General features: G+C 42.2%; 1 protein-coding gene and 1 long non-coding RNA gene across 8 annotated transcripts; one reads left to right on the top strand and one right to left on the bottom strand.

Moving 5' to 3' along the window:
* Window positions 1-11,620, bottom strand: LOC105303914. Its single transcript, XR_896945.2, has 3 exons — window positions 11,288-11,620; window positions 6,341-6,459; window positions 1-508 (listed from the first exon to the last, which is right to left on the bottom strand). It is a non-coding gene; the product is annotated as an uncharacterized LOC105303914 (long non-coding RNA).
* Window positions 11,130-27,299, top strand: E2F8 (E2F transcription factor 8). Of its 7 annotated transcripts, none has more exons than XM_011377773.2 (13): window positions 11,130-11,410; window positions 12,579-12,704; window positions 14,401-14,679; window positions 15,047-15,203; window positions 16,780-17,091; window positions 17,291-17,452; window positions 19,148-19,285; window positions 20,747-20,950; window positions 21,244-21,331; window positions 21,603-22,134; window positions 25,529-25,661; window positions 25,779-26,173; window positions 26,549-27,299. In XM_011377773.2, exons 2-13 carry the CDS (start codon window positions 12,690-12,692, stop codon window positions 26,729-26,731), a joined length of 2,598 nt encoding a protein of 865 aa, XP_011376075.1. In that variant the 5' UTR covers window positions 11,130-11,410; window positions 12,579-12,689; the 3' UTR covers window positions 26,732-27,299. The 7 variants fall into 7 exon arrangements, with proteins under 7 accessions (XP_011376075.1, XP_011376077.1, XP_023377644.1 ...); XM_011377775.2 differs by having other exon boundaries at window positions 11,260-11,398; XM_011377776.2 differs by lacking the exon at window positions 11,130-11,410 and adding an exon at window positions 11,857-12,129.

Raw genomic sequence — 27,299 nt, 5'->3', positions numbered from 1 at the left:
TTACATTTGCACTAGGTAAATTTTATTTTATTGCTCTGGTCCATCAATATAGGCTATTAAAATATTTTAATACTACTTTGGCCATTCCCTGTGTTCTCTCTCTGCTGACTTGATGACAGCCACACATTTCAACAGAGTACAATCCATATATTCATTCATTCAATATACATTTACTGAGCCCCTACTATTCCCTAGACATTGTGTTAGGAGCCAGGAGATACAAAGGGCATATCTGACAGAGTGGCAAGTGTCATCGTAAAAATATGCCCTGGCTGCTAGGGGTTCAAAAACAGGGCATTCCTATTGCTGTCAGCAGCAGTGACATGGCTTCCCAGGTCTGGAGATGTGGCAGGGGCCAGTAGCCATTATCCTCTTCTGAGCTCACCATTGGACTATACTCTCCAGCTCCGATGATTCTTAGTGCTTCCACATTAATGACCAAGTCCTTCTTCCCGGGCAGATGAAGAGATGAAATCCATTGTGACAGGTCTCTCATGGTTTCCTCGGCCTTCCAAACAAAAAAAAAAAAATGCAAGTGGCAATAGCTAGCTTGCTCTTATCTTTCTGACGTCATCATTCCATCCTCATCCCTCTTCCAATGCACACATTAATTCTGCAAATATCAGTAGAGTCCCTACACTGGGCCAGTACTGTGTTGGACTCCATTGCCTTCTCTTAAATCTTCTGAGGTCAAAATCTCCACAGTGGGGAGCAAGTGCTTTCTCCATGCAGGTAATCCCCTTCTCTAGCCCTTTTGTACCAGCCAAGATCAAGAGCTGAGCTTCTGCATATCTACATCCCAGTTTAATACTTCCAGGCTCTATATAAAAGAGGGAAGGAGGGAATTCGAGGAGTCAAGGCATACCACGTCCTCTTGGTCTCATTAGCAGAGCACTATAGTAAGAAAAACCTGGACTGCGAGTAAAGACAGAGATGTGAGTCTCAGATCTGCAACCAACCAACTTTGTGACTTTAGATATGGCCCTCTGGGCTTCATTATAAAACAAAGACCAGAAGATCTTTGAGTTTCCACTCAGCTCTTAATATTCTGATTCTTTCTATGCTAATCCCTGATTCCTGGATAAACCTTCCACTCTCTTCTGATCTAGCTTTCTAGAGGAACAAAAAATTTTACATAAAGAGGTAGAAGGGAAGAATTTCGCCAGCCTTCCTTATAATGAAATATCTGCTGGCAATAAGCAGCCCAAAGCCGATAAACAATCGCTAAGGGTTACAATTTAGGAATATCTTGATCCTTGCTTGCCTATAACCTGATTTCTTTTAGGCCCAGCCTAATCTTGAGTCTAGAGTCAAGCTCCAAGCTATTTGTCAAGAATTTCACGGAATTTCTACACTGGAATGGTTTGGGAAATGTCCTTCGCAGATATATTCTTTCACGGTTCAGGAACTCTTAATAATGAGCCATTTGGATAGGGGAGTGCCTTCTCTTTCTTGGGCCTCTCTTTCTTCACCTGTAAATAAGGAAGGTAATTCCTCCAGCTCTACAATGTCTTTGGTTCTGTAATAGTATGTGCCTCAGTCTGAGATTCCACATGCAGCTCACAACCAGCAGCAAACCACATAGACAAAAAAAAAAAAAAAGAAGAAGGATGCCATCTGACGATTAAATGCAGAAAAATTATGCAATTAGCAAAGGACGTTGATCATACAACATGTGAGTCTAATTGCAGCACATGCAAATGTTTGCTAAATTAGATAAATATGGGTTTGCAGTCACTCTGGTACACATAATGAGTTGTAAAGTTAAGGAAAATATAAAAGTTAATTATGAAACGGGAATGATAAACATAGGGTTTGTGCAGGAGGCCGATTAGGATTATTAATCAAGTAATCATCTCACACCTAAAGTGGAGTGTTGTAGGCGTCCCAGGCCCATAGTCTGACTACTGTGTAATGAAGTTATCATGTTTAATAGGACATGGAAAACATGCTTCAGTTTTACATAGCACCTGTTACCTGGGGAACTCCAGCACTCGGGGCTGGTTATATTGACTCATCAATTTGCATTGCACATGGTTAGAGAAGAAAGGTTGTATCCTAACCATTATCAGACTCTCTTGAACATGCCACAAATGATAACTCCATAAGCCCATGAAGTAGCTCTTATGTGAGGTGACCTATTGTCCTGCAGCACCTTCCATGGAGAAGTAAAAAGAATCCTAGAGAAGTAGCCACAGTGAGAACCTAAGTTCTGGAGGCAGACTGCTTGGATTTCAATTCTGGGTCTATTGCTAATTCTTTGACAAGTTAATTCAGCTTGCTGTGCCCTGGTTTCCTCATCTCTATTTTGAGGACAATAATATCACCTATCTCTTAGAGAAGTTATAAAGATTAAAGAAATTATTACCTACAAAAGCACAAAGAACACTGTCTGGTTTCTTGCTAGCTGGTTTTCCCTGTTCATTAGTTCATTCATTCAACCAAATAAGGGCCCACAATGTGCAAGGCACTAAGCTAATGACAATGGCTGTAGGAAGGATACACACACGCACACACACACACAGAGATTCCATCTTCACATTAGGATTAGGGAGGAAATACACAAATAACTGCAGTGAAGCAATATGTGAGATGTACTATTTGAGTATTATAAAATGTTCAAGGGGTCATCATTCCTGAAAAGCAGCTGGAGAAAGCTTCACTGAAGACAGGCCACTTCAGCTAGGCCGCAATGAGATTTTAACAGAGGGGAGGCTGGGCGGAAAGATGTGCAACATTCCAGGCAAAGGACACCTCATGGGCAAAGATGCTGAACTCAGAAAATCCAAGGCAACATCCAGTTATTGCCAGAAGTGATGGGTAAGGATAGAAAGCAGCTTTGAAGTCAATCAAGGATGGTGGGTTGAGGGCGGGGGAGGCTCTTGATGTCAAGCCCAAGGCTTTATCCTTGAACCACAGAGAGTCCCTGGGACATTTTAATTGAAACATTTTAGAACAAAATAGTGTTAAAGAAGATGAGTCTGGCAGGGTGAGCAGAAAGGATGGAAAAAGAAAAGACTGGTGGCAGTGTGAGCTGGGAGGCTACTGCAATAGTCCAAGTGTGCAGAAACAAGGGTAAGAACGAAAAGAAATGCAAGAGAAATGGGACGGACAAACTGACAAGACTCAGTGATGAAGAGAATGTGCAGAGGCTTGCTAGTCTCCCGCAGATTCTGATTCCTAGTTACCCAGCACATTATCCAAACAAAGCTCTACCAGTAGGAGGCACCACAGAGTAGAAGTACTGAACAAGGGCTTGCGTCAGGCAGCTAGGGATCCCTGCTATGCCATTGACCAGCTGTGTTACCCTCAGCCAGTTTTAACCTCCCAGAGCTTTCCTCATTTGCAAAACAGGAACAAAAACAACATACTTCTAGGGACACAGTGAAGATTAAATGAGAGAACGTGATAATCATGTAAAGCACCTGCAAAGTGCCTACCCCATAGGGAGCTCTCAGTAAACGCTGAAAAAAAGACTCCCAATGCCCCTAAATAGAGAATACAAAAAAATAAACAAATAAGTAATACTCAACATTCAAATTCTCTTGAATGTGGTTTATTCATGTTTTGATGATTCAGAAGCTCTTTCCAGATCTTGCAGAACCACCAGCATCACCAACATACGGTCTCTAAAGCCCCACAGAAGCACTGGTTGGCACTCATTTGGGTCAGATTAAAGCAAACCAGCTCATTGTATTGATTTTGAGCCAGAAGCAGAGAGCAGTGAGGAACAATCTCAGATCCTATTGATGAAATTGGATCATGAATTTGGGTAAATTTCTCCTGTATTTTCATCAAGAACCTCATCATTTTCCTTCTCCTACCTCTCAAGCAATACCAACTTTCACACACCTTTCCTGATCTCCTGTGGCAAGGGTCGTAGAGATGATCCTAGGGGCTGCTGACCAGTCAGCCGATGTGTGTGAACTTCAAAAGCCTGTTGACACAGCTGCACACCACTGGGCCAGGGGCCAGGGTAGGGGGCAGATCTGTCTGCAATGCTTGAGCCACACCTTGAGAGCAGCAGAACCAACGACAAGGAGGACCAATAAACCATTCTCAGCTCTTGGAGCACTGTCATTTAGGCAACAAAAATTCAACATGCGAAAAAGCAAACTAGTTCTATCATGTGGGCCACTGGAGTTTGTTAATTATAGACCTGAATCTTGGCCTGATCCATTCACTGTCACTACAGAATTCTGCTCACAACTAATGTCTTATTGCAGGCAAAATTACCTGCAATCAGCCAAACTACTGTTAGTTTTCAAAAATACCCAGAACCCTCTGAGATAATCCTTTATGGGTTCAGAAAGACAAAAAGACAGCAACCTGTGAAGCAGGGGATTGACCTCAGCCTGTCAAACATCAAAGCCTGTGGTTTTTCCAATTTCCAAGGGAAGCTCAGCATCAGCAGAAAATGATGCAATGCTGAAAGATTCAAGTAATCAAGTCTGCTCTCCCATGTCACAGGAGAGACAGCTAGAGCTCAGAGGAGTGGAACGATTTTAACAAAGATCACACAGCACATGACAGTGACTACTGTGGAAATTAATAAGCTAGCAAGAGATCTGAACATATTAATGAGGTTATTTCCGTATAATCAAATCGCAATTAATGTTTTCCAACTTTGTTTACATAGGTTGCCTCAGGTGGTCCCACAGCATCAATGAAGTCTTTATGTCACAGACGTTAGCAGCCTCTTTCACAGAGGAGGAAACTGAGGCTCATAGAGGTAAATGGTTTTCCCTAGATCACAGAGCTAACAGGTATCACAGGCAGGACTAGAGCCAGAGGCTTGGGTTCTAAGCCAGTTGACAAGTACTAACTGAATCCAATTCTGTGCCCAGGCCTGTGCTTAGAGTAATTAACCTGTTTGTGTGCGAAGAGCATAGAGACAGAAAAACAAAGAGCAGGAGAGGCAATAGGTACCAATAGAGCCAATAAACTAGATGGAAAACCTTAAATCATGATGCACTTACTAACTCTACTGAGAGATAAGAGTATGTTATCTTAGAGTATTTTTCCTCTTCAATGTGTCTTCCTCAAGCATTTCTATAAATTAAGTCCTCAAAAAAAATAGATAAAGCAGGCCTCTAGTTGTAAGGCTTCCAAAGACACTGGACATCCTCTCCTACCGCTGAGCACAGCTGCCCCTGCAGCAGGGATGGTGGGAGGCAGGAGAAAGTGGCGGAGGATGCAGACTCAGCGGGTCAGGAGGAACATTTTCCTGGTCAAACAATGTGGCTATTGGGAATCTCTTTCCCCAGAGTGATTAAAACCAGAAAAAAATAAAAACGAAAATGAATATTGATTCATCTGGATTATAATACTACGTAATAACTATTACTGAGTACTTACTGTACTGTGCTAACATTGTGCTAACCACTTTCTATCCTTTATGTCATCTAGTCATCACGACAACCCTTCAAGGTGGGTATTTTGATCCCCATTTTAGTGAGAAGGAAAAAGTGAGACTCAGAGAGGTTAAGAAATTTGCCTAAGGTCATGTAATGATGAGGTGAGCTTTGGTCCAAGGTCTATTTCACTCCAAAATCCTTTTATCTGCATCCTACTCTCTATCAAGGAAGATAACTTACTAGAAAATGCCTCCCCATTTCTAGACTCCAAGTTTCTCTAGGAAGCAGCCATCTATAATACGACACAGATATATTATTCTCACAATGATGCCAACATAGCCAGCATCTAAAAATTTTGGTTACCAAATATCTTTCCCTTTTTTAATAGAAAAGTAATATTTCATAGTATTAGAACTAACTCGAAAACAATTATAGATTTTTTACTTCAAAGACTGAATTTGTAACAAAGCTTAGTGCTATTTAAAAAGCACATGTAGAACGATCCATTTTGTGGGCAAATTCAAATGCAGTTACTCCAAGCAATTTCCATACTGAAAAACACTGTGAGTTTTTAGTGAGCATATACAATTAAAGCTGAGAAGAGAGCCACCTACTTCTTTTGGAAGATCCTAAGTATTTTGTCAACAAAATTAAATATGTACATCCTATTCAATCTCTGTACTGTATGGTAAAGCACTACAGTGAGCAGTTAAACTCTACCATAATATATCTAAATATCATGAGTTATATTAGGTCAAACCAGATCCTGAAAACCATGACTTGAAGGGGAATTGGCAAGTGCCGCGGAGTTAGAAGAAACCTGTTGGAGAAAGAAGTAGGTCATTAGAGGGCGTGGTTACTTCCTGTAACCCTCTGGGGAGATGCCCCCTCACCCCCCCACCCCACCTGACTTGGCTGATCAGGAGCCCGTTCTGTCGTCTTGGCTCCTGACTCCAACGAGAGCCTGCCGAAGTTTAACTAACCCACTTAAGCTGACTTCAGTGATCTTTCCAGGGGAAACCAGGCTGTCTCCAGTGACGCTGAAGCAGTAGTTTGAAAGGCTCAGAAAAGTAATCGACTTGTCCAAATGAAGTCCATGTCCCTGGAAAAGAAAAAGACAGAGAGAAAGAAGAGCGGTAAGTGAAAGGTTGGCTTTGTCGCTGTGATCTGAGGCAGCCACCATGTCCTGTAGCTGGTGTCCAGCACAGTCCCTAGGCTCAGAGCGAGTGACCCATACACAGGGGCTGGAAGAAAAAAAAAAAAATTTGAGTCCCTAGGGGAAAACAAATTTCTACAGAAAACTAAAAAAAAAAAGTACTGTAGAGGTAGGACATAGAAAAAAGATGTTTGCTAAATTGAGTGGCAGAGAAGTCTCACATTTATAGGAAAAAAATAAGATAATGAAAATAGTAAATAATAATAACAGCAGTTAACACTTTGTGCCAGACACTGTTCTACTGCTTGACTATAAATTCCAAAAGGGCAAGGACTTTGACTCTCATTCGCCTGTATACACTGAACACCTAATTCAGGGCTTGGGAGCATAGCAGACATTCAGAATACTATGCATTCAGGATACTTAACGGTGAATAAATAGGTAAAATGGAAGGCAGGGGTAAGGAAGGGGGGTGGAAATAGTACTTAGCTAAAGCAAAAACATTTTTAAAGGGATGGTAATCATGAGATCATTTTTTTCTAACATTATTGAGCACTAAGTATGTGCCAGGCATTGAACTTAGTCCTGAAGATAAAGAGGTTAAAAGACAAAGTATCCTCTGGACTTGGTGAGTTGGTGCCCAAGATTAGGACCATATTCAACCAAGTAACATTTTTCAAGGCCCTGTTCTGGGTCAGGCATCCAGCTGGGCACTGGGAGAGAGAGAGAGAGAGAGAGAGAGAGAGAGAGAGAGAGAGAGAGAGAGAGAGAGAGAGAAAAGGTGTGTGTTCTCCCTGCCCTCAGGAACTCGCAGTGGTGTAGGAGGAGTGTTGTAACAGAGATGCATATACAGGGTTATGATCAGGACAGGATGTGAGCAATCTGCCTGAAGGGGCTCAGCACAGTTATACCTCACTATCTGACTTCAAGCAAAGGGTAGCAATCACTGATCAGGGAGGTTATGGGATTCCAGCATTGACTGCGACTTTTTCATGTAATAAATTCCTGCCCCCACTTCCTGTATATATGCTGTTTTGATGTTCTGGAGTCTGGAAAAAAAGGGTTCTTCCAATCCACTGATAAGTGCTAAGTCTACATGATCCTCAGCTCTATGACAATTTTAAGATCAGATGATGCAGTAAGAATGAGGACAGAACAGAGATCCCAATTCTTTAAAAGGGTTCTCAGTATTTTGCGTTCTATTATCCCCAAAGCACTTTAAAAATTCAGATACAGTAATTACTCAATAAATGGCAACAACTGTCCCTGCTGCAGCTGAGTCCAGAGGTTGTAAATGCCCATCCAGCACTCATCAGTTGAAGGAAGTTCCCCAAGGAAGTCACGGGAGAGCTGGAGAGGACTTTACACACAGCCCGGCTGCAGCTATGGGCAGGCGCTGACCAGCCTAGCTCCACGGTCAGCACAAGCCCGCTCTCAGATGCTCCCCGACCTGCATCCCTTTTCGTCTTCACATTCTTTAAAACCTGCCCAGATAGGACTCAGCACAATTAATTTTGGGGTCAAGTAACCAACCAGCTAAAAGGACCGGGGAGGGCTGAGATACAGTTGTGAGCAGCTGCAATCTAACCTAGTACATAGGGATTTGTGTAATTTAAAGCTCTAGACAGCTGTTTTGTGGTGGCTGTACCTATACGTGCTGCAGAAAAAGAACAACCCTGTATTGCCCCACCGGGTCAGGAAAGAGAGCTCATGGCAGGAGCACTTAAGAGGCATGGGTGGCAAAAGAGCAAGAAGGAAAGGTCTAGGAGCCCACTAGCTAGAGCAACTCCTTCCTTAGCCCCTCAGCCACCCTGTCAGCCGGGGAAGGGCCTAATCTTTTTACAACCCATGTGTGAGGCTCTCGTGATGCTGAAAATGGACATGATTCCAAAATCCTGAAAGTTGCCTTCGAATCTAGACACCTCAAACGACGCCCATCTTCCCCTTCACCTCTGAAATCTTTTTTTTATTGCTTAGTGCTGAACGTATTACATATCAGCCCGCCAAGTTGCATAAGCCATAAGGGTGGCAGCAGAGTCAAAAAACTGGTCTAACTTCAGTGAGACACAGATTACACAACATGGTGAACAAAAGACCAGAAACAAAAGCACGAATATTCCCTTGGATTACATAACAAATAACTGAAAAACACGTTTGATGGGAAACTAAGAAAAAAAATATTTCAACCCATCCCCTCATCCTTCTTTTTTGGCTGTGCAGTATACATAAAAGTATTCAATATATTTATTTCTTTCTTATACACTCGTGCTGAATTTCAAATCGACACACTACACAGTGTTGAGCAGAATTTCAGCTTGCTTGCTTTTTTCATTACCTTTATTTGAAATGGTTAAGACTTCAAAACTGTATCATTTCATTCTTAATAGAGCTACTTTTCATCATAGTGAGATGGATTATAATTTCACATGCTTCAATAAGATATGGCAATTGTTATTAAATCAATTATATATCCCAGTTTTTCTATATTTTGTTATGTTAGGGGAGGGGTAGATGTTTACGATGTCACCAACATTTCTTTCATAGGAACTTTCAGAGCCAGTGGAATGAACTGAGAGCAGGTAGACCTGGATCATGATCCTGACTCTGTAGCTAACTTGGCCATCGCTTAAATTTTTTAGCGCTTCCGTTTGTTCCTCTATAAAATGGGCACGACTATCCTCGGAAGGAAGTAAGGACCAGTACCAGCGCAGTAGAGAAAATGGCTTTCAGTAAAAAGCCCTTAAGAATAAACTTTAGTTTCAAATCTCAGTGCTGCCACTTACCCTGACACCTTGGATTTGTTACTTAAAAATGCTCTGCTTCTCTTTCTGAATCATAACCCATGGTTAACGCCTGTGCTGAGTATTAAATGAGATGCCGTCTGTGCAGTGTCACCATAGATGGCTGCTCCTTACACTGTTTGCCCTACAGGTATTTGGCACTAAGACACCTGGGGCACGAATGGCCCTGTAAACCACAGATGTGAATGCATTAGTCACAGCCTCTGAACAGACCAGCTGCTTCTGAAAAACAGCCCCTTTAAAAAGGGCTCCCCAGCTGTAAAAATTTAAGTAAGCGGGGCAGAATTGAAAAGGCCCACTCCTATAGGCGCCAGGAGTGGGGAGAGGAAACACAACAATCTGTGAAATATATAGTGGCTAAAGCAAAAGCACCAACTGCCCAAGTTTTGTGGATGTATTTTTAACCACACCTTGCTCCAGAAAAGGTGTACTGGGGCTGCGTAAGAACCGCTGCTCCGTGCCGTCGGTTTGGGAACCCTGCTCAGTGACCTTCGCTTTGTTTTAAATCTGAGAGCTATAGGCGACCGCTCGCTTCTGCACAGCATCACGCCAAAAACCCACTTCCAGGTAGAAGCGCTTTCTTGAGCAACACTTGCCTGAAGCCGGGTCGGGCTCGCGCCCGGCTAACTGCGAAGGGAGGACAGACACCACCGGCGCTGGCGCTAACCGTTTGAGGCGGTCACCTTGAGGGCCCTGAAATCGCGTCCCCCTAGGGTAAGAGCCAGCGCTTGCCGCCCGGACCCCTGGCCCTACGGCCAGTCGCTGCCGCACGGCGACCGCAGCCTCAGTATCACAGCATCCCCACCCTTATATCGCGTCCGGGAATATATAAATGTCCCGCGCAGCAAGTCAGCACTGAGTGATTCATTGACATATAGCATGAGATAGGACTGCGGGATCATAGCCCTGGGATTGCTGTAATTTAGGGACGTGAGATTGCAAAAGAGGAAGCGCTCAAATCAAATAGTCGATATATGGGCGCCCTGATCTAGGTGTGGTTGAGCACTACATGCGGTCCCGCCAACTCCAACGCTGGTCCCCAGAAAAGGGAAAACGCTTTAAAGCAGAGAACAGAGGAGCAAGCCAACGAGGGAGCCAACAATCCAGGCACCGCTGCCGCCCCGGGCCTCAGTTTCTCTGTCGGAAAAACGAGCGCGTTGGACTAGAGCGTCTTCCGATTCTACTGTTAATCTAGAACTCTACAATATTCCATGCTAAAGCTGCTCGAGGCTCGGAAACAGGAAAAAGAGGGAAAGCGAGGTAAAACAGGGAGGAAGAAAAGAGAGGGTGGGAGACCAAGAGAAGGAACGGCGGACGCCCAGAAAAAGCTTGGCGGGTTTTCAATCTTAATCCTCCTTCTCATACACCTGAGTTCTCACGTCTCGGCCAAGGCCGCGCGCCCATCGAGTTTGGGGAGCAGATGGACATCCTCTCCCTCTAAACATCAATTTCTAGAAGCCTTGGGGCAGATGGTGGACAGCACAATAATGCATGCCAGGGATGGAAAGGGGAATGGTCCCAGCTGGGGTCCGGAGGGCAGGTGAGCGGATCTAGTGCTGAGTAGGGGATCGCAGAGCGTCCGCTTCCTAGCCTGCGTGCCCTGGGAGGGCAAAACTTCATTTTCCAACTTTGAGCGAGGAGAGGGGGTGTTTGCAAATTTAAAAAAAAAGGGGGGGAGGTGAGTTGCTGAACTTTCCCCCCCCAACACCGTCGTAGAGGCGGGACCGAGGGGCGGCGCCTGCACCGTGATTCGCCGCGGGCTCCTGTCCGGAGACTCGGATTGGCGCGCGGGGTCCAGGCCGGGAAGAGCGGGCGTGGGGGAGGGGAGCGGCCCGCCCTGCCCGCGGGATCGTCTCGCGCCGGGAGCGGGTTAATTTCAAATCGGGGGCTTGACTGCTCCTGGACGGTCACGCTACCTCGGCCCGCCCACTGGCCCGCCAGACCTGGTCCCGGCGTTTCCCTCTGGCACCCACCTCAGCGTGGCGTAAGGACCGACTGACCGCCGGACTTGCGGGCTCCAGAGCCTGAGCGGGGAAGAGGTGCCGAAGAGTCCCCGCTCAGTCTCCGCCCGCTCCAACCGTGAGGTGAATTGACAGGTCAGCGGGACGCAGAGGGAAGCGGCGCCCGGCCAGCCTAGCACTGGGAGAGGGCTCGGGAGGGCTGCGGCAGCGGCGGCCGTTTCCCGCCTCTCGCTCCGCCGGGGGCCGTGGAGGGAGGAGCTGAGCTCCCGCGCAGAGGGGAGGGGGCGAGCGAGGGGGAGGGGCGGGGATGCCGTGGTTCCGGGCGCGGGTTTGCCCGCGCTCAAGCCCCGCGCAACTAAGGGGCGGTGCCGGCCACGGTCCGGCTTTCCGCGCCAAATTTTTAAATCGAAGGCGGAAGGTCCGGGACCGCCCCTGGCGCCGCCAACCAATCGCGGGCCCGGAGCCGGCTCTCTGATTGGTTGGGAATCGTTGCCCTGGAAACTTCGAAGATGCTGTCGGAGAACTGCCGGGCTGGCGGCGCGCGGACTGGGCCTGGGGGAGGGGCAATTGGCCGGGCGGAGGGGGAAGTGCGCAGGCCGCGGAGCGTGTGGCGCCTGCGAGAATGTACCTGGGCACCTTAGTAAAAGCAACCTTCCATGCTGGGGTCCAACATCGTGGCGTGAACTGGCCGCCCCAATAGCGAGTGCATTGTACTTTGCATCTTTGGGGAAATCTTTATAAAAAGTCTTAATCGTAAGGCGTTCTTTAAATGCCCAGAGTACGGTTGAAGCTTAAGGACCGAATTTGGAAGTTTCCTATCAAGCTATTTCCCAAGACTTTACTGCTGAGCCTAAGTACGTGTGTGTCAGGAAAGAAATTCAGGCATCTAGATGCAGACTTTTATCCAGGAACTTGGGGTTGTGTCTGTTCAGCCAGAACCTGGGCTCACGAGCTCAGTCTCGGGCCCTGATCTGTGAACAGGTTGGTGCTTATGCTTGCTACTTTCCATTCGATGGGGTCCGGAGAATGGCCTGCCTTCTCTAAAGGTGAGAGAGGGCTGTCACTGGAAATTCTATGGGTTGCTCGAAGTCTCATGACAGCGGATTGGTTTGCTGAAGGAATTTACTGGCGTTTGATGTAACTTTCTGCCCAGTGGAGCTATCTCTGGTTGGAAATAAAATATAAATGTAGTTTGTCAGTTTTCAATAGTCTTTGTTTCAGTAGCCTGTGGTGTCCATAAAGAAATTTTCAACGAATTTTCTGCTTTTACTTTTTAATTTTTCTATTTCCTTTTTTCTTTAAGGATATTAAACTTTTTAATATAATTGATTGGACTGCTTGAACCATCAGGATATTGGGAGGAACTTCCGAATTTTCATTTTTAAAGAAACTCAATGTATGAGAAATTTACAGGATGGAGAATGAAAAGGTACCTTTTTAACTTCAGTATTCATTATTGCATATTTAAATGCAATATCATCCAGGTTTAACTCCATAATTTTTCAATATCCAATATCTTATTGATGCCACATCTCCTTTTCATTAGCCTCTGAAAACCCAGAACGAAGGGAAATTTAATTTTTGAAGAGGGGAAGAGTTGCCCAGAGTTAATCTTTCTAGTTTTTAAAGGTTTGGTGGAAGAATCAAAGAGATAAGCAGAGAGAAAACATATTTTTAAGAATAGTAAAAGTTGTTCATTGCATTATGATATTTTTGAGAATTCTTGAACAAAAGGAATTCAGAAAGGGCATTTGACATAATTTGAGATTGGATTTATTTTTAAGATAATATTCTACCAAATCACCACCTTCTTTAAGTATGAGGGCTACAAATACTGTTTGAGAGAAAAACATTTTGTAAAATTACAAAAGAATTGTCCTTGGGGGTATCTTAATTAATGTCTAGCTACTGCTAGGTTAAAATGAAGAAATTTCCTAAATTTTAGATATTAGTCAAATAAGAGAATTGCTATTGCTTTGATAGTCTGAGGCAAAGGTCAATAGCCTTTAGAAATATCCCAGTCTTGGTTAGCACTTCTCAGGTGCACATGCTCAGGAGGGTCCCCCACTGGATCTCTGACACCAACTTCCATGTAAGAAAACCAGAGTTGGATTGAGATTTGGATTCAGGTCCTATGTGACCTCTCCCAGCCTGACTGTCCTCTTTTGCAGAATGAGACTGATTTGTTGAAAATACAAATGGAAAAACACTTGATAAATCCTAAGGCATATAAAATAACCCCAATAATATTTGTTTCGAAAGTCTCTGAAGAATTAGTGCATCTTTCTATTCTTTCACTTATTGCCATTCCAAGCATTTTCTTTAAAGTAGGAATAATGTGTGAAGCCTCCAGTGTCCAAAAGTAGAAGAAACCTGGTCTCCATTAGCCTTATTTATGAACTGCTCTTAATTTATCTTCTTGTGTCTCAGTGGCAGCCCCCTGCTGCCAGGAAGTAGCTTTGTGACTTTGAATAACTAATTTTACTTTATCTAAAGAGTAAAGGAGTAGACATTTAAAGGACAGACTTTTCTGGTCAGAAATTCTCTTTGGCACTCCGGATTTTGCTCCCTACTGGATTTTGCCAACAAATCTGACCGTATGCTAGCCCTCATACTCATTTCCTTGGCTCTCTGACTCTTATGCATCAGTGGTGTTTTATCGAGCACTTATAACCTGCAGTCACTGTGCTAGATGGATACACAGATGAATGGGACATGGTTTCTGCTATGGAGGCCTTATTACAGTGTCATGAGTAAAAGTCACTCCTAGAAGTTTGGGATCACTTAAGTTATCACTCCTATTAGGGGAAGCTGAGTAAAAGGTATATGGCACCTCTCTGTGTTATCTTTGCAACCTTTCTCTAAATCTCAAATTATTTCAACATAAGTTAAAAAATTATAAGTTTTAAAGTTTCTTTAATCCTTGGAACAGAAGGTGAAAAAAATTAAGTCCATGCTTCGTTGCAAAATGAAAAATGGGAAGTTTAGCTTTTAGAGTGGACTAATACAACCTCGTTAGGCATTCTTTTTCTTAGTAATATTCTATTTATTGTATAATTTCTAGAGTCAAAAGCTATCTGATAAATCCTGTTTTACAGTGAATTTATTTACTTGTTTCAAACCAGGAAAACCTCTTTTTTGAGCCACATAAAAGGGGATTGATGAAAACACCTCTGAAAGAATCCACTGTAGCAAACACAGTGTTGACAGAGATCCAGCCTGACTTTGGCCCTTTAACCACACCCACCAAGCCCAAGGAAATCTCCCAGGGAGAACCATGGACACCAACAGCCAACCTGAAAATGCTCATCAGTGCTGTGAGCCCTGAGATCCGCAACAGAGATCAGAAACGGGGGTTGTTTGACAACAGAAATGGATTACCTGAGCCCAAAGATTGTTTACACGTAGGTTTGCAGAGGACTGGGTGGAGACTAGGGGACTTGCGGGGAGGAGAGGAGTAACTGTTACAGCATTGCCAGCAATATAAAGCATCGCCACCCTCACACAGTTATTAGCCTTCATCAGAGCACCAGAAAAGTTTGGACCCCGTCAGATACATAACTGGAAATTCTGAACCTTTGACTTATTTTCAATTCAAGCTTCCCTTTCAGAGATCTGCCAAGCAGTTGGCTCCCCAACTTTTTCCCCCCAAATTTTGCAGCTATTGAAGCAAAGCACATGAATCGGTGTTAGTCATAGAACACAGACGCCCCTAATAAATCTGTCAAATGTCATTTCAGAATAAGACATTATTTACCTCTTCCTTTGTAGGAACACTTATCTGGAGACGAATATGAGAAATCCCAACCAAGTCGAAAAGAGAAAAGTTTAGGATTGTTGTGTCATAAGTTCTTAGCACGATATCCTAATTATCCTAACCCTGCGGTGAATAATGACATCTGTCTTGACGAAGTAGCTGAGGAACTTAGTAAGTATACGAAGAACTCACTGAAATGGTTAATAATTATTGCGAGTTCATAGACTTACTCCTTCAGACCCCCATTCATCTAGCCAGTGTTTGTAATGGCACAAATAAGTCCACAGGGAATTATAAATCTCTAAAGCCCTATTAATTTAAGAATAAAGGCATGTAGTTTCCAATTTTCGTGAACCTTAAAACAGAAGCAAAAAATCACAATGAAGATTGCTTCTGACTGCATTTCAAAAGCTCTGGAGCTTTAAAGGAAGGCAACATTGTTTTATGACTTGTTTCTTAACTGCTACAACTTTGAACTTCTCTCTTGAAGAGCCAGGCTACAAAATGGTATCTTCCTAGTTTATGAGAAGGATCAGCTTGTGTGTGAGAGAGTGGGGCTTTAGCTCTCCCTGCCACTCAGCACTATTCTAAGGACCAATTGGTTTTCTGAGTGTTTGGCAAAATTACTGTGTCTCCCTGCCCCCTTTTACTCTTCATAGACTCGAACCTAGTTATAGCTAAAAAGGGGTCTGTGGCAAATTTGGGGTACATTTGGAGTCATGAAAATATCATAATCTGAAACCGAAGAGATAAGCAGGATATTTTAATATATAGCTATTACCCCATAAAAAAAGTTTTACCCTTCCAACACATGTTTATAAATGTCAACTTCACTTCACATTAAACTGTGTAGGATGTACCCTATAATTCAGCAGGTATCTATTGATTGCCTTCTACATGCCAGGCAATGTAAAAGCTTGTAATAACATCCGTGAACAAAAAGGACAAAATCCCTGCTCCCATGGAAACTACATTCTAGTGGGGGCAACAGATAATATGCAAAGGACATAAGTAAGTCATTATAATGTATGTCAGAGGATAATATGTACTGTGGAAAGAAAGAAAATGTAGACCAGGATAAAGATCAGGCATTCTTTGCAATTTTAAATTTAAGTGATCAGGTCAGGCCTCATTGAGAAGGTGACATCTGAGCCAGGACTTGAAAGAATCAAGGCAGGAAGCCATGAAGACATCTGGGAGAGGGATTCCAAACAGAAGGAACAGCCTAGCACAAAGGCCTTCAGGGAAGACTATATCAGGCAGGTTCCAGAAACAAGAAATCTCAGCATGTTGTACCTATCATATGACAGTCGTGTGTATGTGTGTTGGGAAATAACATAAGAAACAGGTTGCAAAGTGTGAGATTTAGTGTATTAAAGACTTGGTTTTGCTACTCCCTGCCTCTGCCTTGGAGTGATCTGCTTAGCCACCCTGAGCCTCTATTACTTCATCATTAAAATGTAGATAATAATACCTACCTCACAGGTTTAGGGCAAAAATGTCCTAAAGCTGTATGGTGCATAGGAGACCCTCAGCAAATGTCACCTCTCTAATTCGTATTAACTATTTGTACCCTTCGAGAGTGGGGACGTGTCTTTCTCATCTTCACGGTCTTTGTTGTTGAGCGTTAACAAAGTTACATCATCCAGAACCTACTGATTAATAAACCACAGAAGAAAAAGTTAGTCAGTTCTTTACACGTTACAAAACCTGATCCTAATAATGTATAATTTCTCGTTCTTTGTAGATGTTGAGCGTCGGCGCATTTATGATATTGTGAATGTCCTAGAGAGCTTACATATGGTAAGCCGCCTTGCCAAAAACAGGTACACTTGGCATGGGCGACATAATCTCAACAAAACCCTTGGGACTTTGAAAAGCGTCGGGGAGGAAAACAAGTACGCCGAGCAGATTATGATGATCAAAAAGAAAGAGTATGAACAAGAATTTGACTTTAGTAAGAGTTACAGTATAGAGGATCATATCAAAGCAAACACTGGCCAAAATGGACACCCAGACATGTGTTTTGTCGGACTCCCTGGAGTGGAATTTCGGGCAGGTGAGAGATGGTATGGAAAAGCTCAGGTCTAAAGAAAAGGTTCCTTAGGGAACATGCTCTAAAGCTACGCCATCTTTAACGTTAAAATGCTGCAGTTGTCAACTGAGTGATCAGGTGGTAGTATTTTTAGCCTTGTTACTTTAGAAGTCACTTGTCCCTTCATGAATTTTAATTCTCTAATCCTCATCCTTCTTCAAAGCTTCTGTAAACAGCCGCAAAGACAAGTCTTTAAGAGTGATGAGCCAGAAATTTGTGATGCTGTTTTTGGTGTCATCGCCTCAGATAGTAAGCCTAGAAATTGCTGCCAAGATTTTAATTGGGGAGGACCATGTGGAAGATTTGGATAAAAGCAAGTTTAAAAGTAAGTGTCATGACTGCCACGGACTTTTGGACCTATTCTTAAACAATAAACTATCACTTACAAACTGATTTTCAAATACATTTGCTATGTAAATTGATCTCTAATTATGCTTTTGTATCTTCACTTCTCCCCAGAAGCCATGATCATGCTGCTTTAGCGAATGTGTAGGATTCAGAGATATATATAAAACTACTCTTATTTGCCTAACATTTTGGCTTGTAAACAGTTCCTTAAAAGTTACCTCATTTGACACTGCAACATTGTCCCCATTTTACTCCTATCCAATCTATAATTGCCTGAAGTCGAAACGAGCAGTAAATTGTAGTAAAGTGGGACTGGAACCCAGGTCTCTGCTCTTTCTACTGTCTCTCATAAGTGAGAGTACAAATAACCCTTCTCACATTGTCCCCAGAAGTGACCTGCAGCACAATTGGCTTGCCATTTTGAATGACTAGTTTTAGCCAGAATATTTGCTCAAAGTTGGAATGGGATTATAGATTGGGTTCCTGAAGCAGAGGTCTGTCCTCGCCTCCATAACAGACTTTGCAGGAACCTCCATGTAGAAGAGTAGAGTGAAGGTGTGGAAAGACGTGCTCAGCAGGTGGGTGGGGTCTGCTGCACTCTCTCCTGGGGGCATTAGCAAACCTCCAAGTAGGGAGTGAAGCTAGCCTGAACATGGGACACTTTGGGTGATCCACCTCTATCTATGGCGAAGATGGTGAGGAAGAGGCTGCAGAGGCCGTGGGAATGCCCACAAACTGTCACACAGACTTGTTCCCATCCCTGAAAAGCAATACTAGTCCCATGAAAGTATATTCAGACATCCCCAGGCTGATAGTGTCTCTATCAAGGCAAAATTAAGTAGAGAGAAAAGCAATAATACTGGCAATTGGCTTGGGAGATCTGCAATTTCAGAAAACACATCCTGATACTACTGATGTGCTGCCTGCTTTACTGAGTCACCAGGCAGTTTTCAGCTCATTTCCCTGGTTAGTCACAGCCTTGGAAACTATTCCAGGAACTGCAGATGTGTAATTTGCTGAATCCCCAGGGAATTCAGAACCTTCTGTCATGGTTATGAAGAAGGGACTTGATTTATAATTTTTGTACTAACAAAATGGATGTAAAAGCAGACTTTTTCTAACAAAACTTTTTAAGATATGTAAAATCTATAGAATTATAAATCTATGCTTTGCATATTACATAAAGACAATGCAACAATTTACAAATTTTGATGGGCTATGGAATTTCCCATGCTTATGTTACTAAATCTTATTGATGTAAACTATCACAAGCAGGAAAGCTATACATTTATCATTGATGCTTTATTTCCTTTGTTCCTAAAATTCTTCAGCATCCTCATTAGAAGATGCTCAGCAATGGTGACTTTTTATCAAAAAGTCTATAACATAGTTTCTGATAGGGTGATCTCATTAAGTCATTTTTCCTTTTTTCAACTTGTGCATTTGTCATTTCAAAATTCACTACCAGCAGTAATTGAGTCTTTTCAATATTCAAAACTTTTTTTTGTCTTAATTAAAGCAGTATCACTAGAGTAGCTTTAAAAGAGTTACATTTCCCTTTGACATTGATGGTTAGGATTGCTCTTTGAATATACATGAAATCCTTATGAAGCAAAGTCCTTTGATCTTTCATTATTCTATTAAAATGGTATATATACTTTTTTTCCCCCAGCAAAAATAAGGAGGCTGTATGATATAGCTAATGTTCTGAGTAGCCTGGAGCTTATCAAGAAAGTTCATGTTACAGAGGAAAGAGGCCGAAAACCAGCTTTTAAATGGACAGGCCCAGAAATCAGTCCAAATCCCAGTGGTATGTATTTGTTTTCCTAAATTCTTTGCTTCACTGTTTTGAAGTAATGCACATTTGGAGATAGTCTCTCTTCCCTTTCTGACCCACACTCCTACAAGGAGAAAACATATCTAAGTGGTCGAAAAGACAAAGATGAGTGTCAATATAGAAAGTTTGGCTACTGACTCCATCAGCAACCCAAAGTCCATAACCACCTCCCACACAGTGCTCAGAAGGTAGAATCTGAAAGCATCACAAAACATGGTACTATTGCTGCCCTTATGCTTCTCAGTGACCATAATGGAGTCTATGTTCATTGAGAATGAAATGAATTCATTCCGATATTAGTATCCTCATCTCCATCTCAGCTCTGGGGTTCTAACATTTTGCATTCCACCAAAGATCCCCACGTAGAGGTGCTAGAAAGTGGCGAGAACATGGGCATCGAGACAGAGGGAGACTTAGGTTCCAGTCCCAGCTTTGCCACTTACTAGCTGTGTGGCCTTAGGCAAATTAATTACATTTTCAAGGCTGAGTTTCCTCATCTACAAAATGGAAAGAACCATGGCGCCTTTGTGAGGTTATTATGATTTGGGATGTAATCTCAGAAAGATTTCCTTTGGGGCAGAGAACTATAGTGCAGGCTCTGGAGCCAGACTAATGGAGTTTACATCCTAGGCCCACATTCGACTAGCTGAGAGACCATGAGTCAGTTGCTTAATGTCTCCAAAATGCCTCCTAATGGGGATGCATTTCCTGAGAAGTACCTACCTGGTGTTGTTGAGAGTGTCTTAGTGTGTTTGAGCTGCTGTAACAACATACCATAGACTGAGTGGCTTATAAACAACAGAAATTTGTTTCTCAGTTTTGAAGGCTGTGAGGTCCAAGATCAAGGTACCTGCAGATTCAGTGTCTGGTGAGCACCGGCTTTCTAGACAGCCTTCTTTTCATTGCAACCTCACAAGGTAGAAGTGGGTTGGGGAGCTCTGTGGGGGTCTCTTTTATAAGAGCACTAATCCTATTCCACAAGTCTCCGCCTTTGTGACTTAAGTACCACCCAAGGACCTCGAATATCACGTTGGGCATTACATTCCAACATATGAATTTGGCAGGGAGACACAAATATGCAGTCCATAGCAGTGAGGGTCAGCATTTTTCACCAGATTAAGTAAGATTCCACTGATTATAAGATGTACAATTTTTTATATATCAATAAAGGAAAAAAAAACACTGACAATTACACTATAGCACACCACTGATTAGAAATACTAAAGTGTGAAATCTTGTCTCAGAATTCATTTAATAGGATAAACAAGGTTTTATATCTATAAAGCCCTTAAAGCGGTGTCTGGCACATATTTCGTGCTCTATAACTGTTGCCACTGTGATTCCTAAAATCATTTTAGAACTATAAATTGACCTCATATCCCAAAAGGAAGATGAACCACCCGTGTTTTAACACACGGCCCTTTTCTCTTTCAGGTCTCAGCCCTGTCATTTCTTTCTCCCCCTCAGATTTGGAAGTGAGGCAGTCTTCAAAAGAGAACTGTGCCAAAAACCTCTTTTCCACACGCGGGAAACCAAACTTCACTCGACACCCATCTCTTATCAAACTGGTAAAGGGCATAGAAAGTGATCGGAGAAAGATAAATTCTGCTCCCAGTAGCCCTATCAAGACCAACAAAGGTATGTTTTCAATCATGTCAGGGCTCTGCTTGGAAGAATTCTTTTCTAATTTTTTTTTAGCTTACTTGATCCAGATGGGACTTGTTAGAGAATTGTTTCCATGTCTGTATACCTAACCCCACTTGAAGCCTAACTTATGTATGACTTAAAACATAAAAGTAGTTTGTGGGGTTTTTCTTTTCATTGCTAAGTGATTTTTTTTGGGGGGGGGTACATGTTCTCTGTTCTTTAGCGTTCAGTGATATGTCATATTCTTTTGATTTGACCAACTCCCCTCCTTTTTATTTCATCAGCTGAGAATTCTCAGAATTCTTCACTTTTCCCAAATAAAATGGCTCAGCTTGCAGCTATTTGCAAAATGCAGTTGGAAGAGCAATCAAGGTAGGTTGGCAATACTCTTTAGTAACAGGATAAATTACTTTTATGTTGCATCATTAGGATTACTGATTTTATGTAAGAATAGGCTCTAGCCTTCGAGACTGGTGAGATAATCTTTCCTATAACTCATACACAATCATTACAGAAACATCTGCTAGTTTCATAAAAGCACGGCTTCAATCTGGGACAATCTAACGTAGAATGTTATAGAGAAAATGTGTTTATTTTAGAACATTTTAGAAAATGTGTCATGTTTTAAAATCTTTTCTTTTAGTGAACACAGAAAGGAAGTCCAAGTACAGCTGGCAAGATCCGGGCACTGCAAACCATTGGCCCCTCTGGACACCCCAGTGAATGCTGAGTTGGAGCTGAAGGCACCTTCCCTCATCCAGCCCCTGGGGGTGGTCCCCCTGATCCCCAGCCCATTGCCATCGGCAGTGCCCGTGATCCTACCTCAGGCCCCTTCGGGCCCATCGTATGCCATCTACTTACAGCCTGCCCAAGCCCAAACCATGACACCGCCCCAAGGCTTGAGTCCAACAGTCTGCCCTAGCCCTTCTTCTAAAGCTACAAGCTCAAAAGATTCCACAGATGTCACCACTGAGAAGGCAGCCAATGATGCCACAAAGGCCAGTGTCTCCACCAGGCCTGGAAGCCTGCTGCCAGTGCTGGAGAGACAAGGTACACAGACCCAAGACGGGGAATCTGCTGGAGAAAAAGGCTTAAAGAGGACAAGCGTGCTCGAGGATAGTGGTTGCAAAAAGAAATTTAAAGAGGACCCAAAAGGACTTGAAAATGTCTCCACAGTAAGTACAACCTTTCGCTATGTAAAACTTTAGGAACACCCCAACTGATTAAAGGAGGATTTGGTGGCTTGTGAAATTTACCAGAGCAAAGAGCAGTCTCTCAGAAGACAAGGAACTGTTCCTTTGCATCCCATAATTCAAACAAGGCCCCAGACAGCTAATCCCCTGGCTGGGATGACTGCAGGGACATTTTTAACCTTTAGAGGAAGGGATTATTTACTCTCTTTTTAAAGCACCATGGGTGGTTGTGCTTAAGTCCATTTCTCCGCCACCTACTGGAATGCAAACACCTGTCATGAAAGTCTTAAATAATTTATGAGCAAACGTAACCCCAAATGAATGGATAGATGCATAAGGTCCCTGTGACTCCTGCTTTCTGAGTCATTACCTAATGTTTGTTTGATGTCATATAACTGACATCTGTTGCCTAGAAGATAAATTGTTCCCCCTGTTTTTACTTTCTATCTAAAATTTAAACCGAAATTTCTATTTCGTGTAAATAGAAAAAACTTAGCCTGGCAAATTGTAGGTATGTTTTACACATTGCTTTCTAGGGATTTTGATGTTCTAGAGCATTTTTTTCCTAGGGGGAATTTAGTTCAGGAAGGAATTAACATTTATTGGATGCCTACCCACATACCAGATGTCAGAGGATTAGGCACTTTTACATGCATTATCTCATTTTCCTCCCTTAGGACAATTACATATGACATGATCACTGAATGAATACCCACCCCTAAATGTGGAAGCAAAAGTTAATCTCTCATTTTATCCCTGCTGTTAACTCAAATTATTTTACTTCTCTACATCTTATTTTCCCACATCTGTAAAGAATTTGTTTCACCAGTTTTCCCTGATCATCTAGTGGGTGTAAAGTATTGTGCTCTGGATCAAATCAAACCCAGCACCTGCCTTTGGTGACAGTTGCTTTTGAGTACTTGCCCCAAGCCATACTACAGTTTTTGTGAGGCTAAGTGAATTTATTACATGATGATACACATAAAGGGGTTTGTGATTCTTTTAAGGCACCATATAAGTTGAAGAGTATTATCTGTAACTGTTGTCATTGAGGAGGCTTTAGAGTTTGTCAAGTCTTCCTTAAGGATGGCCTCATGGTAACCATTCAAAATATCTATTAGCTTAACTTAGTATCATTTTGCATTTAATATCCATGCTAGGGAGAAAATCACAAAGCTTTAGCCTGATTCAATTTTCTGTGAGATCCATAAACTCTTTGGGCCAATGAGATAATTTAATAATGGTCTCCTGTTGCTCACTTAGTTAATCAGGATTAGGGTTTTCAGTAGATAGATTTTCCATGCCTCTCTGCTTCTTCCTTCATTTCCATGACTTCATTTTGACCATTTCTTCTTAGCATGGTCTGAGCAGGAGAAAGAAAATGTGTTCATTCATTCAGCAAACATTTACCGAGAATCTGGTTTTGGAGAGAAAACAATATACAAATAACACAAACATGTCAGGTAGTGAACAATAAGAACTATAGTGGAAATAAAATAGGATGATGTAATAGGAATCACAAACCCCTTTATGATACACATATCATAGAGGGCTAATATAGGCTAATGAGATGACATGCAAGTTGAAATATATCAAACTCATTTATCATACTAATTTAATAGTTCTCATTTTAAAAAAAAGAAAAAGGAATTGGCATTAGAGGTTAAAGGATTTTGTGATGAATGTAGTTTCCAGAAAATTGAAAAATAATTATTAGAGTACTATAGGTTTTGCCGAAGATTTGAAAGAAACCAGCAAGCAGAATAACTTGTACCATGAGAAAGATTCACAATAGCAAAGAAGAGTTATTTATAAAATGCCTAAATCCACCTAAAAAATTTCTATTCCTATAGCTTTCAAGGAACCTACCAGTAAACATACTGAACAGTACCAAGCATCTCAGAAACAAAATTTAAAGTTGGTGGTACACTTTTAGCATTATAGCTTCTGAATTCACTGGTTCCTGTTAACATCTAGATCAAAGTGTAGACTTATTTTGACAATGTCAAAAAGAGAGATCTGGAGGAAGATAAAAGGAAGGCCCCCAGTTTACAAGAGCTGCTTTTAGCTTTGCCAGTTCTGCTCGCGGTAAGGCTAAAGCATAGTTTTCAGGCCATTCAGCCACTCATGGCTTTCTATGTTAGGCTTTCTCTGTTTGGCAAAGTACAATGATCTAGCAGGCATGGGGAAGATATACACAACCCAACCTTCTGGCCGTTTCCATTTGGAATATAACTCTCTTGCCTAAAGCTTTTGTTCCATGACAGTTGGGCCTCTAATATGAATTAATCAATTCTCTTTTTTATCTGTAGTTTTTGAAATCTGGGTGCCATGCCATTTAGCTTGTATATTATAAGCATGTTTGCTTGGTCTCATTAGAACCTAAAGCATTAGGGGGAAAAAATCTATATGATTCCTTTGTTCTAAATCAGGAATCAGTAAACTTTTTTCTAGAAAGGACCAGATAGTAAATATTTCTGGCTTTGTGGACCATTTCGTCTCTGTTGTACCTATTCAACTCTACCATTGTAAAAAAAAAAAAAAAAAAATAGGAAAGCACCTATAGACAATACATAAATGAATGGGCATGGCTGTGTTCTTGTGCAATTTTATTTACAAAAACAGCCAAGAGGTTAGGTTTTGGCCCATGGTTTGGCAACCCCCTTCTCTAAATCAACATTTCCTAAAATGTTTTCCTTGAATACCAACACTATCAAAAATTTAGTTGCCAGCTAGCCTGGGAAATGCTGCATGCTGGATGCCCCCTTGGAGATTTACAGTGCATGCCATTATTAAAGTCCCTCAGAAAGTCATAAAAACACCATTTTCCTTTGTTGAATTCAGCATTTCCCAAACATATTTGAGCATGATTCAAGCACTGCCTGCTTACATCCTGTGGATCTAGGGTCTCTCAGAATACCCTTTGGGAAATGCCATTCTACATAATTCAAGAGCAATCAGATAATAACACAGCAGGGACATTATGGTATCCAACGGCATTAAACTTGGTTCTCACAATGACCACATCATGCCAAGGAGTCTGATAAGCAGGACATACTGCGTCGGTGTTAAGGGGGTCTGCTGGGTGAATCTTACTCTAAGCAGGATCAGTGCCAGCTTTAGGGCACTTCCGAAGACCACATAGGGCATTTAGGAAACACATGGTTTGTATTACTCAGGACAAGTGTTGGAATGGGAGGAGGGATATTGTCTTCAGGGAGCTGTATAGCTTCCCTGCCTGTAGCCTACACCATTTAGAGGCTTTGGTCTGATGAAACAAACCACAACCAAGGAAGGGATAGTCCTGGAAGAGGCACATGGCCGTTTTTCTTCCAGTATTTGTGTGTAAAATAAACCCTTTCTCCTTGTTTTCTAGACCGTGTTCCCATCAGGATACCTAATCCCTCTCACCCAGTGCTCACCCCTGGGGGCAGAGTCCATTTTGCCTAGTAAAGAAAACTCAGGTACACTATCCCCAAACCACAGGATCTACAGCTCCCCAATCGCAGGTGAGTGTACGTAAAACACTATTCAGATGTGGGTCATTCTCAAGTTCATTTAAACCTTCTAAGCTTCTCAGACAAATGCCTCTGCTTCTAAGATATTTACCCCCCTTTTCTTTTCAGGTGTTATTCCAGTGACATCATCTGAACTCACTGCTGTTAATTTTCCCTCTTTTCATGTAACACCTTTGAAGCTAATGGTCTCACCAACTTCCATGGCAGCCGTACCTGTAGGGAACAGCCCAGCTCTCACTTCAAGCCACCCCTTTCCAATGCAGAACCCAAGCTCAGCCATTGTAAACTTCACGCTGCAGCACTTGGGACTCATCTCCCCCAGTGTGCAGGTGTCTGCCAGCCCTGGGCCCGGAACTGTTCCCTTGTCTCCAAGAATAGAGGTTGTTAGTGTCATACCAGAAAATGCAAGCACTCAGCAAGGGAGGGCCACCAGGTATGACTCTCCAGTCCCAGGCCAGAACCAACCAAATGGACACTCCATTGCTGTGACAGGGGCACAACAGGTAAGAGTATTTCCATTCAATTTACTTCTTCCTTAGGTTATTAAGTCCCAAATATCAGTGTCAGGGGAGACTTGCTCTTTTGCTTTTCTTCTTTGGAAAGGGAAAGGATGGGAGAGTAAGGAGATTGAATGCATGCCTGCCTTCCAATCACAGGAAGTGTACCCAAGGAGTCCCTATTACTGAGTTATCATGAGCTTTTTGTCTTGCCTTGACAAAAATAGCTAGAATGTCAGATTCATCCAGGCTTACCTAGTTGATTTCAAAGTATGCTAGGCTCCCACATGTGACACGTCCTTCCGGTCCAGTATTCTAAGGCTGCTAAGGCATACTTCTGTGGATTTGACTTCTTTTTTCCATTCTTCTCTTTCCAATCAGCCTGTTCCCGTGACACCCAAAGGATCACAATTAGTGGCCGAAAGTTTCTTCCGTACCCCAGGTGGACCAATGAAGTCAATGGGCTCATCCTGTGTGGATTTCGATGGTGCTAATAAAACCTCCATAGGAACTCTCTTTGTCCCACAGCGAAAACTGGAAGTCTCAACAGAGGATGTTCATTAATTGACGGATTTGGCTTCATTTAATTTTCTAAAGAGTTGTTTAATAGAGAAGATGTACTCAGACTGGTTTGGAGAACACATTCTCTGAAAATATTATAAATACGTTGAGTGTTTACTTAATTTCAAAACACACGTTTTTGTACTTAAATGCACACACATTACATATATGTATATATATATTTGTATGAGGCTAAATTCAGCCATTAGTCCTAAAAAATAAAAGTAAAATGTTAAACTAAGGTATATTAACTTTTAGGGGGAAAGAATTAATTATTTCACCTGTGCCTACACTATTATGCAAAGTGACTGTATTAAAGTTTACGTCCCTTTAAGTGAATGTGTGATATGCCTAACACAGCATTCTCGTAAATTTTGCACAAAGAAAACGCTGTGATGTATAATGTATTTTTAAATAGGAAGGCTATAGGTATATTTTTTGTAATTTTAATGTGTTGTTGCAGTATGTCTTTTTGTAAAGTTCGCAACAATTCTCAATCAAGTCTATGGAAAAATTATTTATAAAATGTATTTTTAATCATAAGTTTTTGAAATTAAAACTTTTCTAAAAT

Source organism: Pteropus vampyrus, unplaced genomic scaffold, assembly GCF_000151845.1.
Source record: "Pteropus vampyrus isolate Shadow unplaced genomic scaffold, Pvam_2.0 Scaffold321, whole genome shotgun sequence".
Lineage (NCBI taxonomy): Eukaryota > Metazoa > Chordata > Mammalia > Chiroptera > Pteropodidae > Pteropus > Pteropus vampyrus.
This window is presented reverse-complemented; position numbering and strand designations above follow the sequence as displayed.